At 42.6% G+C, this 17,709-nt stretch overlaps 1 protein-coding gene across 5 annotated transcripts in view; it reads left to right on the top strand.

Annotated features, from left to right (window-relative positions):
* rab24 (RAB24, member RAS oncogene family) overlaps nt 1–17,709 on the top strand; it is a 34,490-nt gene continuing 16,781 nt past the window's right edge. For 4 of the 5 annotated variants that reach the window (XM_088012215.1, XM_088012218.1, XM_088012217.1 and 1 more), the window contains exons 1-4: nt 2–420; nt 8,913–9,074; nt 15,094–15,162; nt 15,301–15,379. In XM_088012215.1, coding sequence (XP_087868341.1) covers nt 8,958–9,074; nt 15,094–15,162; nt 15,301–15,379 — 265 coding nt within the window. In that variant the 5' untranslated portion in view covers nt 2–420; nt 8,913–8,957. Of the gene's footprint in view, nt 421–8,912; nt 9,075–15,093; nt 15,163–15,300; nt 15,380–17,709 lie in introns of all 5 variants that reach the window. The other variant, XM_088012214.1, reaches the window with a different exon arrangement.

Here is a 17,709-nt window from a genome sequence, read left to right as displayed (position 1 = left end):
AACTCGACCACTTCCGGTTTCTGGAAACCAGCAGCGCTCGCTCATTAGTTCCGACCTAACCAACCAAACAAAGCTCAGCGGGAGATCTGTCCCCAGCCCAGGGAGAAACATCTCGTCTTCTGAACGAGAATCCGCTCGGCCCGCTGAACCGCCTCCAACCGTTTCTGTGTCGTCCGCTTTCTGACGACCGGATTGTGATTTCAGCCACTGCGCAACAAGCGGAGCTAGCTTTGCGTCCGCCGCCATCCAGTCAGGGCTCCTCCACCCGCTGCCGGACGGAGATGACGAGCCAGCTGCTGGGCAGCGTGTCAGCCGCGAATTGGGCCTGGTAGGCGGGTGTGAGAAGAAGTCTGGCTCCCTGCTGGAAGCGGGACGTGATCGGATGTTTAGAGAGATTGGCGGAGTGGCGCTAGCAACCAGGTGAGTTTGTAACGGGGTTCGGTTAGCTCTGCTAGCCTGGCTATGTTAGCGCTCTGCTGCTGTGTCATGTTTACGTTTCCCAACGCACAGCAGAATTTATCTACGGGTAGGACTAAAGTTTCGGGTTTACTCTGTATCACAGAGAGAGGGGGGAGCAGACTTTTCTAAGAATTTCCTTTTGTCGACAAATTCGGATTTTTGGTGAATGTCAAGTCAGTTTTTTAGTGGCTCCAACTTTCTTCCGTAGGAAATAATATGTAGGTTATAGGATTAATGAAACACGATTATATATGATCCTAGGAGCTATGCTGTCTGGGGCTTTATGCCCCTGGTAGGGTCACCCAAGGCAGACAGGTCCGAGGTGAGGAACCAGGCAAAGCGCAGCCTGAAATCCCCTTATGATGGAAAATAACTTTGGATCTGGTGTTCCCTCGCCCGGACACGTTCCCAGTCGTGGCCAAAGGGGTCGGGTGCAATGTGTTACGGGCAGCAGCCGAGGGAGGGGACCCTGGCGGTCTGATCCTCGGCTGCAGAAGCTGGCTCTTGGGACGTGGGGAAGGAACCGCAGCTAGTGTGTGAGGCTGAGAGGTTTCGGCTAGAAATAGTCGGTCTCACCTCGACGCATGGCTCTGGTTCTGGAACCAGTCTCCTTGAGAGGGGCTGGACGTACTTCCACTCTGGAGTTGCCCACAGTGAGAGGGGCCGGGCAGGAGTGGGCATACTTGTTGCCCCCCATCTTGGCGCCCAGGGCCGTGCAGAGACCACTAAAAGGGCAGGTGCTCAAAAAAAAAAAAAAAAAAGGGCCCATCTTACCGCATTCTAGGACAGAATATTAACAAAGCCTCTCAGCTTTCACAGTTTAATAAACAATGTTAAATTGTGAAATATACAATCAAAGCTAAGGTAAATCTCTATACAGAGCATACAACTATGCATATGTAAGATATTTTATTAGTAATTTTTTCTGCAGGTCTATTTTGTTATAGGAAAGTTTTGCAATATTCAAACCCGCAATTTAGCAAGAAATGTAAATCAGAGCTGGTGGTTTAGCTCTGATTTACATATTTTGTCTTTACAGAATTACACTATTACAAATATAAACAAGGCCCAATGCAACCTTTTAGTGACTGTAATCTATAAAACAGAGCTGCCTGTTTGCTGCAGTGGAGATGAAGATGGTCCATTCAGGAAAGCAGAGCTGCATCAAACTTTAAGGTGGAACTGCAGAGAAAAAGAAAAAAAGAAAAGCAAAAATTGAATTGTTAATGCATGTCACTGTGGGAAAAGCCTACTGAGTTTTGCTTAAAACTTTTTTTAAACATTTAAATCAGACATTTGTCTCATGAAGGGAATTTATTTTGCAAAACAAACTTATTTGTGCATGTCAGAAATCTTTTCTTGATATTCTAAGTTTTTGTTTGACTCAAAGTTTTGCTTGTGATTCTCACATGACGTCATGGGCAGGACCCAAAATCACAACAAAAGATTTCTGATGTGTGCAAATAAAAGTTTGTTTGGCAAATAACTTTTTAAGTTCACAAGACAAAAATTAGTTATTTAATTTAAAAAAAGTTTTTTAAACAAAACAATTTGTTTTTAAAAAAGAAATCATTACAATTCCAAAAGTTTTGATTACAATTTTATTTTACTTAAGTGAGGTTAGTTTATTTTTTCCCATTGAATAATTAGGGAAAAAATTTAACTTCATACTCAGCGAACCAGGGTTGAGTTTTTTCCCCTTCATTAATGACATACATTTTATCTATCATGGTAATTCAGGGCGAGTTATTTTAAATTCTAAATGAATATCCTTGTTGGACTTTTATTTAAGTGCTGCTATTTTCTTTCAAGATACATTTACTTAACGCCAGAATAAATGCGATGTACATTATGCAACAAAGGAAATTAGAAGATCGCACATTTATCCATTATGGAGATGATAAGTTTTGGACGGGCGATGTGCCTCGTACACAGGGAAGAAGCTTTTTGTTATCTAGCTTTGCTAGCAGAGTCGTTAGCTAGCAGCTAGCTAATGGCACAACAACAACAGCCTGTATGATAAAAATCCTGAATGATGGATAAGAACAGTTTCTCCTCACCTGGCTGTCTCCTCCCCTCAGTAGTTCTTCAGAGAAAGGCAGACAGAGGCCTGTCAGTGTCTGTTGTATCTCATTACCTCTCTGCTTAAACCGCTGAAGCAGAAACGAGACTTCAACGTTTTCCATCATCTGACAAGCAGCAGGTCTGCTCCACTTTATTCACCAAAAACGTTTTAATTCACCAGAAACTGATCTGTAATCTGATCGTTCGCTATGCTGAGCTCCAGTTAGCCGCCTTACCTCACTGCGCGAGAGGCAACTGGGTCACGGGCAAAAGGTCAAAGGTAACAAGGTGATCGGCTTATTATGTTGTACAAAAAAACAAAATAAAACAAAAAAAATAATTTTAGTACATGTTATTATGTGTCAGAAGAGGGCTTAGAAAATAATAATACCAACAAAAAAATAAAAATAAAAAATTGACCAAAAGGGCACTTTGGGCAAGGAGCAAAAAGGGCAGGTGCTCAAGCACCCCCAGCCCCCCCCTGCACGTGCCTGTTGGCGCCTGTACGTTGGGGTTTACCCCGGTGAACGAGAGGGTAGACTCCCTCCGCCTGCGGGTGGGGGACGGGTTCTGACTGTTGTCTGTGCTTACGGGCCGAACAGCAGTTCAGATTACCCACCCTTCTTGGAGTCCTTAGAGGGGGTACTGGAGAGTGCCCCTCCTGGGAACTCCCTTGTTCTGATGGGGGACTTCAACGCTCACATGGGCAATGAGGTGAGACCTGGAGGGGTAACCTATAACCTGTGACGTTAACGAAGAACAGCTGAAAACTTACCGGGTTCATCAACTGCGGTAGCAATTTGGCTCCAACTCCTCTCCTTGTCATTTCTATATTCTTTGCACGAAATGTTGAACATTAATGTTGTTTCCACATATCATCTCCAATGTCCGCTGGACATCGTGTCTCACCGTGTCAGCTGTTTGGGATTCCCCTCCATAATTTCCCCTCAGAAAGCAGGAGGAGAATCCGGCTTTCTGATTGGCTACCTGTCACATTCAGCGTTAAACTCCCAGTCGGGGAAAACCCTGATTTAGATCGGAGCGGCCACGACGATCACACTGCAGGATGATCGGTTACGAAATCACCAGCGACAATCTTAGATCGGCCAACGATCTAAGATTGTCGTAAGGAGAAAATAGAAAATACACAAAAACTCGTGTAGGGTGAACTATTGCATTAGGTAGTCGGGTGTGCCCATTAAATCTGGTGATTACTGAAGGCCAATACAGGATACAGACTTCATATCTGCACTCTTTTGGTTGAATGCAGTATTTATTTCCACTTTGGCTTTATGTTGTTTAGTTTTTATTCAAGTACGTTTTTTGTTAATGGAGACTGAGAATCCATTTTATTTTTGTTTTTGGTTGTTTAGTTTAGTTTACCAGTTCCAATGTTAAGTGTTCTTTTAAAAATAAAGTGTATCTATGGCAGGAAATAGGTCCATTATTACATTATTTCCATTAAATTAGTGTCAAAAGGTCTTGAAACAATATTATCGTTTATCGCAATCATTTTTTAGATAATCGCTCAGCAATATTTGTTATCATGGCAGGCCTAGAGCTGTCCACTGACCACTACCTGGTGGTGAGTTGGCTCCGGTGGTGGGGGAGGAAGCCGGTCAGACCTGGGAGGCCCAAACGTGTAGTGAGGGTCTGTGGGAATGTCTGGCGGAGTCTCCTGTGAGGCGAAGCTTTAACTCCCATCTCCAGCAGAACTTCGAACACGTTCCAGGGGAGGTGGGGGACATTGAGTCTGAATGGACCATGTTCCGTGCCTCCACTGCCGAGGCGGCTTATCGGAGCTGTGGCTGGAAGGTTGTTGGTCCCTGTCGCGTCAGCAACCCTCGAACCCGTTGGTGGACACCTTCGGTGAGGGATGCTGTCAAGCTGAAGAAGGAGTCCTATCGGGCCTTTTTAGCCTGTGGGACTCCAGAAGCAGCTGATGGGTACCAGCGGGCGAAGCGGCATGCGGCTCGGGTGGCCGCTGAGGCAAAAACTAGGGCGTGGGAGGAGTTTGGAGATGCCATGGAGAAAGACTTCCTACGGCTTCGAGGCGATTCTGGTCCACCATCCGGTGTCTCAGGAGGGGGAAGCAGTGCAGCACCACCACTGTTTATAGTGAGGATGGTGGTGCTGCTGACCTCAACTCGGCCGGTGGGCAGAATACTTCGAAGACCTCCTCAATCCCACCAACATGCCTTCTGTTGAGGAAGCTGAGCCTGGGGACTCTGGATCGGGCTCTCCAATCTCTGGGGACGAGGTCGCTGAGGTGGTTAAGAAGCTCCTCTGTGGCAGGGCCCCAGGGTGGCAGGGCCCCTGGGGTGGCAGGGCCCCTGGGTGGCAGGGCCCCTGGGTGGCAGGGCCCTGGGGTGGCAGGACCCCAGGGGTGGATGAGATCCACCCAGAGTTCCTTAAGGCTCTGGATGTTGTAGGGTGTTGGCTGACACCACTCTGCAATATCGCATGGACATCGGGGGCAGTTCCCCTGGATTGGCAGACTGGGGTGGTGGTCCCTCTGTTCAAAAAGGGGGACCGGAGGGTGTGCTCCAATTACAGAGGGTCATACTCTTAAGCCTCCCTGGTAAGGTCTATTCAGGGGTCCTGGAGAGGAGGGTCCGTCGGATAGTCGAACCTCTGATTCAGGAAGAGCAGTGTGGTTCTGGTTCTGGTTCTGGTCGTGGAACACTGGACCAGCTCTACACCCTCAGCAAGATCCTGGAGGGTTCTGGGAGTTCGCCCAACCGGTCTACGTGTGTTTTGTGGACTTGGAGAAGGCGTTTGACCGTGTCCCTATAGGGGCTTGTGGGGGGTTTCCGGGAGTATCTCATTGTAATCACAATACCAAGTGATTACAACATCAGGAAAAAGGAGAAACTGGAGAAATACCAGGGCCTCAGAGAGGAACTGGAGAAGGCCTGGAAGGTGAAGACCACAGTGGTGCCTGTGGTCATCGGGGCCCTCGGGGCAGTCACCCCCAAACTGGAGCAGTGGCTCAAACAGATCCCAGGAACAACATCAGACATCTCAGTCCAGAAATGTGCAGTTCTAGGCACAGCCAAGATACTGGAGGAGAACCTCAAGCTCCCAGGCCTCTGGTAGAGGACCCGAGCTCAGAGGATGAGAGAGACCACCCGCGGAGGGTGAGAGGGGTATTTTTTATATTTTTTATATATAGTCCAGTGACGTGTGGTGAGTTACTGACTTAATCATAATCATATTTACAAATATAGACCCCCTGCATGTTATTGTTTACATAAGAAAATTTCGCGCAGGCGGACAACGCTGAAGGGCAAAAAGACTATTCTTTTATGTCATCCACAGCTGCGCTGCCGCTGTAGGATAATTCCGTTATCTCAATTAGGGCTGAAACGATTCCTCGAATGATTCGAGTACCTCGATTACTAAAATTCCTCGAGGAAAATTTACCTGCCTCGAAGCTTCGTTAATTGATGTTTTATTAGTTAGCGCACCGTGTTCCGGCCGGGACTTCATTTGCGTTGCGCGGAGCTCTCACTTCCGCCTCTGAGTTGTTGACAAAAGCTAAGTGTCAGCGGCATAAAGTCCAATCTTCAAGATTGGCCCGTGGGGATTTTATTGATTGATGATAATGCCCGACTTTTTATCGTTTTTGGGGAACCAATAAGCATCCTTAAAATGACTGGGGCATGCCTGGAGTACGGCAGCATTTCTCCTCCGGGGCTGCTGGTTGAAAGCGAACGGCGGGAAGAGCGCTGAGGTGAGCGGATAGCCTGAACAGGGCGGGCGGCTGAGTAGCTGATGCTTACCGTGTAAATGTAGCTTTACCGACGAACCGCACAATAAATTTCATATCCCGGTCTGAAGAAACGGGTGGCGGAGCGCATCGTACATGGCTGGTAGATGAGTTTCTGAGTGTGACCAGTGAAGGTGTCGTAAATATCCCGTATTGCTTCCCCCCGTGTTCGTCCCCCGGTCTAACGGTTCGTCAGTCCGCTGGTCTATTTCCTCCCCTCCATCTTACGTTCGTTCATTCGCCCTCTCCTCCCACTCCAGGCGGCATTTCCCGTATTTTCAAACCCAAAGCGTGACAGGTTAGGTGGCAAGGTGAGTTTAATTAATCTATTAAACTCACTGAAGATGAATACATAAACTAAAAGCTGGATTGTAGACATTTTTTATAAACATATTTGTGAGCCTGCCTCTTTGTTATTAAATTCAATATAATTTCAGATTTTTCTATAACTTTTCTTCTGGTTAACTTAGAAAGTGAGCTATTATTGTTACAGGTTAGTTTTCTAAACTACAAAAAAGCAACTGTTAGGGATGCTCAAATATGAAAAATTGGACTGATATTGATATCTGATAGTAACACCGGTATTATGCCAGATTTACCAATATTTCATTTTATATTTTTTTTATCTGATTACTCGATTAATCGTAAGAATAATCGATAGATTACTCGATTACTAAAATATTCGTTTACAACAGCCCTAATCTCAATCAAACTTGGGGTGCATTCACACTGCAGCCTGAAGTGACCCAATTCCGATTTTTTTGGACGTAATGCGACCTGTATCCGATCTTTTCATGGCAGTGTGAACAGCACAGGTCGGATTCTTTTTCGAATGTGACCCATATCCGATACGTATCCGATTCAAATGTGACCTAACATCCAGGTCACATTCATCCGAACTGAACGTCAGTGATGCTCAACAAATCTCACTATTCTGCGTCCTGATAAGCGCAAGTGGGAAGAAAAACAACAACCATGACGGATTATATCAGGATTAAGTTGTTAATATGCTGCTCCGGCCGGACAACAACTTCAAATATGTAAGCTAAGCTCCACCGTTAGCCTCCATGTTTACTTCCGCAAACACTGAGCACTTCTTCTTTTTATGGTGGTTGGCGGAACACTGAGAACGCTGACGCTATGGCGCCCTCTACTGCGCAAGTGGGACACTTTCAGGTCGTTTGCCCGTTCAGACTGCAGAACGCATACAGGTCGCATTTACTGGCAGTGTGAACGGCCCCGGCAAAAAAATCGGAATTGCCAAAAAATTGGAATTGAGTCACTTCAGGCTGCAGTGTGAACACACCCTTAGACATGTAGATATGATTAATTTCGTGCTGTGCTCCACAGCAAACGGAAAAACCGTTGAAGTACAACTCAAAACCACTTCTTTCTCGGTCTCTGCATCAGCGCAGCTACGCGCAGACTCGTTGCCATAGCAACTGACAACAACGCCACACCCAAAAAAAAAAAACACTCAAATATTTCCCACACAAAGAACAGAACATTGAGTTTGCTGCAGTGGTTTGGTTTTAGGCTTAATGTTTAGTTTTCGATTATTAGTAAGTGATTGCTGTGGCACAAGGAGAAAACTATAAATATATCACTGCACTTTACTGTATGGCTAGCTCCATGGCTAGCTCGCTGTTACTGTCTCTTACTCTGCAGTTGTGAAGTCACAATATCTGGGATCATGAGCGCCCCCTGCCATGAGGCAAGAGAACTGCCTGCCTCTGTTCTCTGCCCTTTCTGATCGCTCCTCCTTACACGAAACACAATACACACACAGTTGGTGACAAAAACACTGTGCATTATATACATAAGCTAAATTTTGGAAAATCAGTTCATACATTAAATGTTTTTTAATATTTTATTGGCGACGTACAGACAGGAGGAGCTGCTCTCATCGAATGGCAGCCGGGGCAGTTACAGAGGTTGATCAGTCCAGGTGAGGCTCGGCTCACTGCTGCCTCATCGGCTTCGCTTCAGAGCATTTGAATGGGAAAACGCGAAAATTGAGCAATTTTGAATAAAAAATGATCAGAATTGGTTAAGCTAAATGAAATATAGGTACTTTATAGTACAAACCACAAGGTGAAAATAGCAATATAAATGATTTTATCATTATGTATTATTTTTCCATGATGACAGGTGAGGCCCCTGACCTCACGTCACTGATATAGTCTGACTTCTTTTTCGCTAAAGCTAAAATTATGACTTTGATCTCATCAATGCGACTTTTGAAAAAGTCCTTTTTTCCTTTGCCTCTAATAATTTTTCATAAACAGTGAAGATGCCAGATATAAATAGTTTTTAAAATCTGGTTTGACTTTTCATCTGAGATTTTGTTAAATTAAGTTTGGTTGGTTAACCTTAAGCTGTTTTGTCATTTTTATGGATCTTCTTTAAAAAATGTTTCATTCTGTCCTTGTGATATTTTGGTCAGGATTTTAATCAGCATGGAAAAACATGGCATCTAGGTACTGTTATATCTAGATAAATATGGAAAAAATGTTAGTATTTCCATCACATTTATTTCTTTCATACTTTCTTCATCTCATCTTTTCTGATTTTATTCCTGATATAAGCTGTATTTCTTTGTGTTTTCTTCATGCAGCTCCCTTAGCTGCCCGGTGACGCCCTGACTGATCGCCTCGCCGCCATGAGCGCCATGCGTGTGGACGCCAAGGTGGTGATGCTGGGGAAGGAGAGCGTGGGGAAGACGAGCCTGGTGGAGCGATACGTCCACCACCGCTTCCTGGTGGGGCCGTACCAGAACGTGAGTTCAGCTGCTGTGGGCTTTGTGGGCTCAGAGGAAAGTCAGAGCTGCCGGGTCACGGCGTGTTTCACCGTCAGAGAAGCGATTCTGAGCTCAACATGGCGGCTCGTTCTTCATGCCTGACCTTTGGACTGTTGGTGCAGTAATCGGAAAACCTCAGCATGAATAACTGGGGAAAGCTTCTCTGACACTAGTTAGTCTAAAATGTGATTTCGGCTGCAGTCAATCATTCTTCATTTTCATTTTCACTCAGCAAAAACCTTTGAAAATTTTACATTTCACAGTTTTCACTTGCTTTCTTTTTATCTCTGTTTTTACTCTTTGATTTTATTAGTAAAAACGGGAGAGGCGGGACTTCCTGTTTTCCCACATTCACCACCTCGGAAAAGTTTCCCAACCAACTGAACATGTTTGTAGTTTGTCACATCACAAACATTCAGGGTATTTTCTGTAATTCGGTGGTTTTCAAACTATTTGGCTGTCAAAAATGTAAAGTGGAAATATTTACTATTGTTTTTAGTTTGTTTTTTTTAGTTATTAATGCAAAAACAGTTTTATTAATTTATTTTTACTTGCTAAATAAACAGTAAACTCAGCTCAATGTTTTAATGAAGTGAGAAAGTAATCAGACTAAAAGGCTTTTCCAGGTTTGCAAGATATAAAAAAGCCATATTTCATATTTTCCATATTTCATATTTTCTAAATTTGTTTCTGAATCTTTTAAGCAACAGGAACATTATGTGGTTCAGTTTTGCGTTATTTCATTAAAGTTTGTTAAAAGGGAACAAGTTTTCATGTGATTGAAGCCTCTGGATGATTGATTTAGGTCCATTTTTATAATAAATTACATTCATTTAGAAACAGAAACCTGAATGGAGACTTTGTGTTGCACCAAACATTTTCCATGTTAAGATTTTAATTTGATCTTTTCTGGACAGCAGTAGAAACTTCAGACTGCTGGTTCCAGCAGGGACCAGTTTGCCTGATGCGACTGGAAGCTCTGGTGGAGGTGAAAGTCAGGGGAAGGTCAGGGGAAGGTCATGTGAAGGGCAGGTTTCACTTTTTGCCAACAAACTCTCCAGGTGTCTCATCAGAAATAACTTGGTAATTCTAATTGAAACTGTAAACTGTATAAAAAAATAAACATTTTGAATATGAGTTAAAATCTGTTCCAGCCTAAACTCCTCATGTAGCTTCACTTGGTTCACATTCTGCAATAAAACCTTCTGCTGTTGAATTATTAATGTGATAATCCAACAAATAATCCCCAGATAATCTCTACTCTCTGTATTGTTCTACATCTTTTCTCATCTTTTGTTTCAAATGATCAAAGAAGTAAAAAGTTACGGACAATAAAATGTTTATTGTCTTATTTTAAAAAGGATTGAATTATTAGTTTATTTTTATGTATTTCTAATATTAGATAAAAAAGACTTTAAAAAATGTGCAGCTTGTGCCAGTTTTGTAATCTGATTGTCAGAATAACCGATAGATTAATTAAAAACTGATATGATCCTGGTGTATGTAAACTTCTGATTCCTGTCATGTTTTAGTTGTGATAATTTTCCATATTAAGGTAAGGTAAGGTAATTTTATTTATATAGCACATTTTCAGCAACAAGGCAATTCAAAGTGTTTTACATGAATTAAAAGGAAATACAAACAAAATAACAAACCAAAGGAAAGAAAAAGAAGAAGAAAAAAGCAAAATGACTGAACTAAGTCCTTTTCTGGTGTAAAGTGAGTAGCTACAGTTTCTAAAGAGTAGAAATATAAAAGTAATTAAGCAGTGCCTCTTTCTGTTAAGTATTTCAGGATTCCCCATTCGTAGTTATTCTAATTCTGATTCCATTTCTGGGCTGTATAATATTGATCTAAATAGTGCGTACTCCACAGTTTCTAATATTACTAATAAACTAAAATAATCCTTTTCTGGGTTAAATAGGGAGTACTCCAGTTTCTAACAAAATAAAACAAAAAAGAGGAAAGGACACAGTAGGGCAAATGGCAACATTCAGACAAAACAAAGGGCAAAACAAAGACATGAGTGAAGGCGGTGACGTCACAGGGCCATGAAACTAGGTTGCCCAGCCTCCCGGCAAAGTCCGATAAAGGTCTTGTTTATCAAGGAATGTCCTTGGGAGCGCTCAGCTCCACAGCTGCATGGATACAGGAGGGGGTGAGGTGGGAAGAAGCGTTATGTTTACATATCTTCAAGGAGATTGGAAATATGCAGCCCTTCCAAGGCCACACAGGGAAAGCCAATTCAGAAACAGAACGTCTTAGGTCGGGAAGATTATAAATTTCAATCTTCCCCGAAGTCTCTCCGATACGTCTCAGTTCCAATCATCCAAATTAGTTTGGTCGTTCCTCTGAGCCGAAACTAGCAACTTCTCCAAGATCGATTCCATCCTGTTAGTGAGTTTTACACTGAAAAAATAACTCTTTGGATTAACATAAAAAAATCATGGAAAGGATTTCCATCTTTTTACTTTGCTTTGTTTCAGCACTATGAAATTCTGTTACTCCAATTTAAAGCAAATGTGTTGGCTCAACTTAATTTATTAAGGTTGATTCAACTCATTTGCTTTAGTTGGACCAAATGTAATTTAATAGAGCCAGATCAACTAATTTGCAATGTTTTGGACCAAATAATTGATTTAACTTGATTAAGATGAATGCAAATTTAGTTGAAACCAACTTATTTTACAGTGATACCTTCACACTACTTAATTAAGTTGATCCAACCCATGAAAATTAAGTTAGCTCAACAAACATGCTTCAAGACCGCACTGGGTGACAGGGTAGAAAGAACACTCAACAATTAGAAAAGGTATAACAGAACTGTATTTTCAAAATTGTCATCCATTTTCTTTACCATGTGCAGTGCAGGCCCTTTACTACAAAAGGTGTAAACTCGTGGCAGATGGCAACCCATTTGAACATCCGTTTAAGCCAGTTTCAGTTAATAGTTTAAACAAAACCTTTAATGTCAGTGTTTAATTAGTAACAAGAAACTTCAAAATAGTTCAGCTTACCACAGGCACAGATTTAAAATTTACAAGACTCAACGTTTTATTTTAACAAAATGATATACTTAGCATAACATAACAGTCAATAACCCCACAGGAACCTGGATGAAGTCTGCCATGGCATCTGAATCCTGTGGATAATAAGAAAAGTACAAATTAAAAAAAGAATGAGGTGAAAGTTTTGATTTTCTTGTGCACAACCTCTGACAAACAGAATTATAATACATACAAGAGACATTGTAGAACTCTCCTCCATCTGAGAGAAAACTGAGAGACATCCCAGGGTAGCAGTCCTTGTGGCAACAACATCTTTGGTCTACAAGTAGGAAAAACAATAAAAGTAAGCACAAGCATATTCTGAAGAAACTAAATCACCATCCATCCATTTTCTGTACACCATTGTCCCTTAATGGGGTCAGGAGGTGCTGGTGCCTATCTCCACCTAACGTTCTGGGTGAGAGGCGGGGTCACCTGGACAGGTCGTCAGTCTGTCGCAGGGCAACACAGAGACGGACAAACAACCATACACACACACACACTCACACCTAGGGCCAATTAAGAGAGGCCAATTAACCTGACAGTCATGTTTTTGGACTGTGGGAGGAAACCGGAGAACCCGGAGAGAACCCACCATGCACAGGGAGAACATGGAGACTCCATGCAGAAAGACCCCGGGCCAAACTAAATCACATTTTTTCAAAATAAGTGGCCTAGAATAATTGTTCACCCTTATTTGTTGTCTGAAGGCAGGTTAGAATGTTGATGGTTGTACAATAAAGGAGCAACTGTAATTTTCCAACCTGCTACCAAAACACAGCTGGTTTTGTCGAGCATGAAGTTTATTGTACAGGTGTGAAGAAGACTCATGTGCATCTGTGCACATAAACAAAATCATGACAGAATCACGACAGCCGGGATCCAAATCAATGCTCTCAGAACTGCAGGGGCATTCACACCTCCTTCATTTTTAGCTTACAGAAAAAGCGCCAGGCTGCCAAATAAACAAAAGTAAACTGACCAATTTAGCATTTAGGCTTTGGCGTTCCCAACCCCCCATCTGTGTGCTACATGCTATATATCTTGTATGTAGCACACAGTTTGAGCTGTGTACATGAGGTTTTCACACAAAAGATTTTTTTTTCTCCGCAATTTTAAAGACGGTTAGATAATAAAAAAAAAATCCAAAAATTTTTCTTTTCTTTTTTTACTTAAAGGAAAATCTCAAGGTCCGCACAATGCGTACAGCTGTACAACCACGGGCGCCCTGTGCTCACCTAGAAGATGGATGACAAAAATCACGACTGGTCAAATATTTGGAAGAGTAAAATTGTATAATAATAAAATAGATGTCAAATATTCTCCAGCAATGTCAATTTAGAGCAGCAGGACAAACTAATAATTCCAGCGCTCAGCACCGTTATCTGGATGCTGTGGGTCTGAAGACAAAAGGCAGCGCAGATTATGTTTGCTGTTCCACTAACTGTGTGGGACAGATAACCAGCTGAACTTATGACAATATTTTTGTATTAAAAACAAAATGAAAAACACCATGATTACATTTTAATGTGCTTGTTTTTAACAAACAAAAATGAATTTCAATCAACAGCCAACAGAGACCTGAAAACCATCAGCAGCCATCGACTCTTATGGCTCCTGATGGTTGGCCGGCTGCTTTTGGACCAAAACAGTAAATAAATAAAAACCTAGTCGCACAATTATTTTTCGACCTGAGCAAAAACAATCTGCTCTGGGCAAAGTGTGGGTGAACATTTGGTCCGGACCCGTTAACGGACATGGGCCGACATCGGATGTTTTTTTGGGGGGTTTTTTGGGAAAAATGGGGGAAAGAAAACGTCGCCACAGTTCTACAAATATGGCATTTTGAACGCTCATTTCATTTTAGGAAGATCTGGTTGAGACAGGGACCGAGAGTCAAAGTCTTATTTTTTAGGTGTCAGACCGGTTCCTGATCCCAACCCGACCCGGAGCTGGAGCGTGTGTAAACCTTTGGGTGACTGTTATGATCTGGGGCCTTAGATTTGGTCCAGATGCTGTAGGTTTTATCTGTGCCTCTGTCTTTATATTAGTACAGAGAGATGTCAGTCACAGATTGTCAGAGCTGTGTGCGGTCTGTGTAAATGTCTGGTGGGACCAATGAACGGGCAGGGCCGTAAAGTGGGGGGGCCAATGGCCCTCTGGCCCCCTCCCCGTTCCGGCGCCTATGATACATACACAATGCTGCCGGGAAAATGTCGTCTTCTCATAACTGCCGCTGGAGTTTTCCCAGCACGCAAAACGATTATCTCGCGTGATGTCATGTGATTTCCCATGATCTCGCTAGTCGTCTTCAGCACAAGATCAGTCTGACTAAAATGAATCATGTTATCTCAACATGATTAAATTTCATAAAAGTTAAGTTGTTGAATTTCTTGTTTATCCAACATGATTTTATCACGTTTTTGTTTGAAACATGAAATTATTGTGTTAAAAGTACATGATATTCCTTTGTCAATATAATAACCCTCTAAGTTCATTTTATTGAGTGTAGAGTCCTCAGCTGGGCTGCGAGTCTCAGCAAGACTCACATCCAACTCGTCTCTGTCCACACAACAGTCTGAGTGTTCGCTAGTTCGGCCAAGTCCGCCACAAATTTGTCAATAATCCAGGAATCCACAAGCTCCAAACAGCAGAAATCCTGTTATCATGAATAAATCCAGGGTGAATCCTGCCAGGTGTGTCCCTGCAGGACAAGAGGCTTCTCATTGAAAATTTGATCAATTGCATTGAGAGATCAGGTGACCAGATCCATAATTTGTAGATTTGGATGATGTACAAAGAAAGGCTCCAAAAATACAGAAACGACAGGGCAAAAACAGAGCAAGCAGGGCAGGGAGGGAGCAGAGGGAAAAAGCGTCCGCCTTCATCGAGAGCAAGAGAGAAAAAAATATTCGGATCAGAACATTAAGCTGCGTTTGTGTCGCCCTCAGACCATCGGCGCTGCGTTTGTGGCCAAACCCATCCAGGTGGCAGACAGAGTCATCACTCTGGGGATTTGGGTGAGTAATAAAGGTCAAAGGTGAATGATGACAAGTCCTTCAAACTGATAAATAATCTGCAGCTTCATATCAGAAATATCTTATTGATGTTGATTTAAAATGAGGAATGTTCCTTTAAATTTCCCATGTTCCTGACAGGACACGGCCGGATCGGAGCGCTACGAGGCCATGAGCCGGATCTACTACCGAGGAGCCCGGGCCGCCGTGGTCTGCTATGGTGATCCACTGATAATCCACTAAAAGCTGCTGGATGAATTTCTTTATTTTCAAAGATGGATGATTATTTTTCTATTGTTTTTTCATTTTTTAATTAGAAATGAACCACAGAGAGGATGCAGTTATTTTTTCCTGTTTTACTTCATTAAAATTATATTTAGCAGGGTTTCCCCCAGTGTATTATAAGCCTGGCGGCCCTCCATGCTTTACTAGACCCCCGCCAGGCTAGGAGTTGCTTATTTTATTTTTAGAAAAATTAATAATTGGGGGAAAAAAATTCTTAATTATTTTTTTTATCTTAAAGCCAAATTGCAAACGTCTCTGTTGTTCTGGGAATTTCACTGGCATAGCAGATTTATATCTAAAAGACAGGTTTATAGTTTATGCATTTCAAGCCGGAGAGCAGACCAATCACAGAGCTGGCGCTCCGCGCGTCTCCTTTCACTCAAACTGAACTCAGGCTGACCTGTATGGATATTTACATCAACTTACTGTGAGGAATTATGATCCTCTGGAGAACTCTGGGTAAGAGTCTAAAACCCGCCGTGTTAGCTCTGGTTGCAGCTCAATGTGAACCGCAGGAATAAGTTGTAGTCGCTTTCTGAGGTGTGTTGAGCGAGTGGCGAGAACGATTTATCTTTGTGAACAAAGAATGATGTGCAGCGTTTACATGTCAACACGCTGTCTTCTTTGTAAAGTTTATGTTCCCGGTTGGTCGGAGCGTTAGTGGTTAACGAACCAGCGCTAACCTCATCATGCAGGTTCAGCCCGGTGAGGAGCTTTTGTGCCCGCCTCGTAGTCACACATCACGCTGGTTTTTTATCCTCCTGACTACCAGGAAAAAAAATATTGTCCAATCACCATTTTTTTTAAATCCCACATTCTTCGTAAGGTAATAAAAGGTTTTATGCACTTACTTTGTCTCGTCCCATAGAATGTGTTATTACTGATGAACACAATTTTTATGTATTAGAAAAAGATACGAACAAAAGTCCCACCCCTTCATATGTGGTATCATTGAAAAGCCCTAAATGTCCTCTCCAGATACCAAAAGGAATTAATTCGGTAGAATGCAGGGAGTGGGAGATATTCAAGTTTAGAAATGTCCTCTACAGAGGACAAAAATGAACTACTGGTAGTCAGGAGGATATTATTGGGGCCTGCCCATGCAATGCATGGCAGGCACCTATTGTTCTACACCTAATAGAATGTCTCTACTTATTTTTCTTACGTCACCGTTAATGCGGCTCATACCGCTGCATGCACCCCCACAAAAGTGGTATCAAAACGTGCGACTCAATCTCTTAAAGGGAGCTAGTACTTTTAGTGGGATTTGGAGTTACCATGGTGACATAAATCGTGAAAAACAACGCCCCGAAGTCCCATTCAAGTCAATGGAGCGAGGAAAAAAAAATCCTAAAAATCCACTATTTTTCAGGAATTTCTGTGTTATGAATTCACGTAGAAATTCCATTCAAATTTCACTTTGTAGATACGTCCGTGCTCTGTTCAGAAGTGAAGACAGCACGTCGATACGAATTACGGTTTGTCCACAACTTGTCTCTAAGCGCACTAAAGTTTTAAATTAGAGTGCAACTGCCGCTCCGTTAAAGTGAGGAACGGAGTGGATTTTTGACCCCAAAATATTTTTTAACTCGCCCTCACGCCCACAAATATCGCCCTATTGGTATCAAAGTCGGTCATGACATTGATACGCATGCCTGCTCCCGTAAAATGGTGAGCTCACGCTCTCAGCCATTGATTTCCATACATTTCTGAAAAATTTCAGAGCTCAGCGAACACCATTTTTCTCTCTTCACTGTTATTACAGTGAGTGAGGTAGAGATATGAATCGCGGGACTATCGGAGACGACAGATATCCCTCTCATACGCTTCAAACAGTTTTCTAATAGGTATCCAGGTTCCCGAACGGGAAGGAGTTGTTCGAACTGTTTTTTTTAGTGAAACTGATTGGCTCAAACAGATGGACTTATGTCTTCCCCCTGACAGCTGACAGAGGGTTAATCACCATGGCAACAGCAGCGCTGCTGCTTAGGACTACAAACACGGCCATCTTTGTAGTTCTAACTATGGCGGACACTCAGTGACTACAGAGCAGGATAAGCTGGCATTCAGAACTACTTGCTGTTTTTGACAGTATATAACTGGTTTAACTCAACAACTGTTACACATTGGATTAGTGTGGTCATTTAAAATGAAGCTTACTGAAAATTTCAAAATAAAAACCTTGACATTTTTTACATCTGGTTATTGCTCTTTTGGGCTTTGTATAACTGGCTTATCCCAACCACTGTTACACATTGGATTAGG

Source organism: Poecilia mexicana, unplaced genomic scaffold (assembly GCF_051168715.1).
Source record: "Poecilia mexicana isolate PSO_F unplaced genomic scaffold, ASM5116871v1 scaffold_14, whole genome shotgun sequence".
NCBI classification, from domain to species: domain Eukaryota; kingdom Metazoa; phylum Chordata; class Actinopteri; order Cyprinodontiformes; family Poeciliidae; genus Poecilia; species Poecilia mexicana.
Note: the sequence above shows the minus strand (reverse complement) of the source record. Positions and strands in the feature narration are given on the sequence as shown.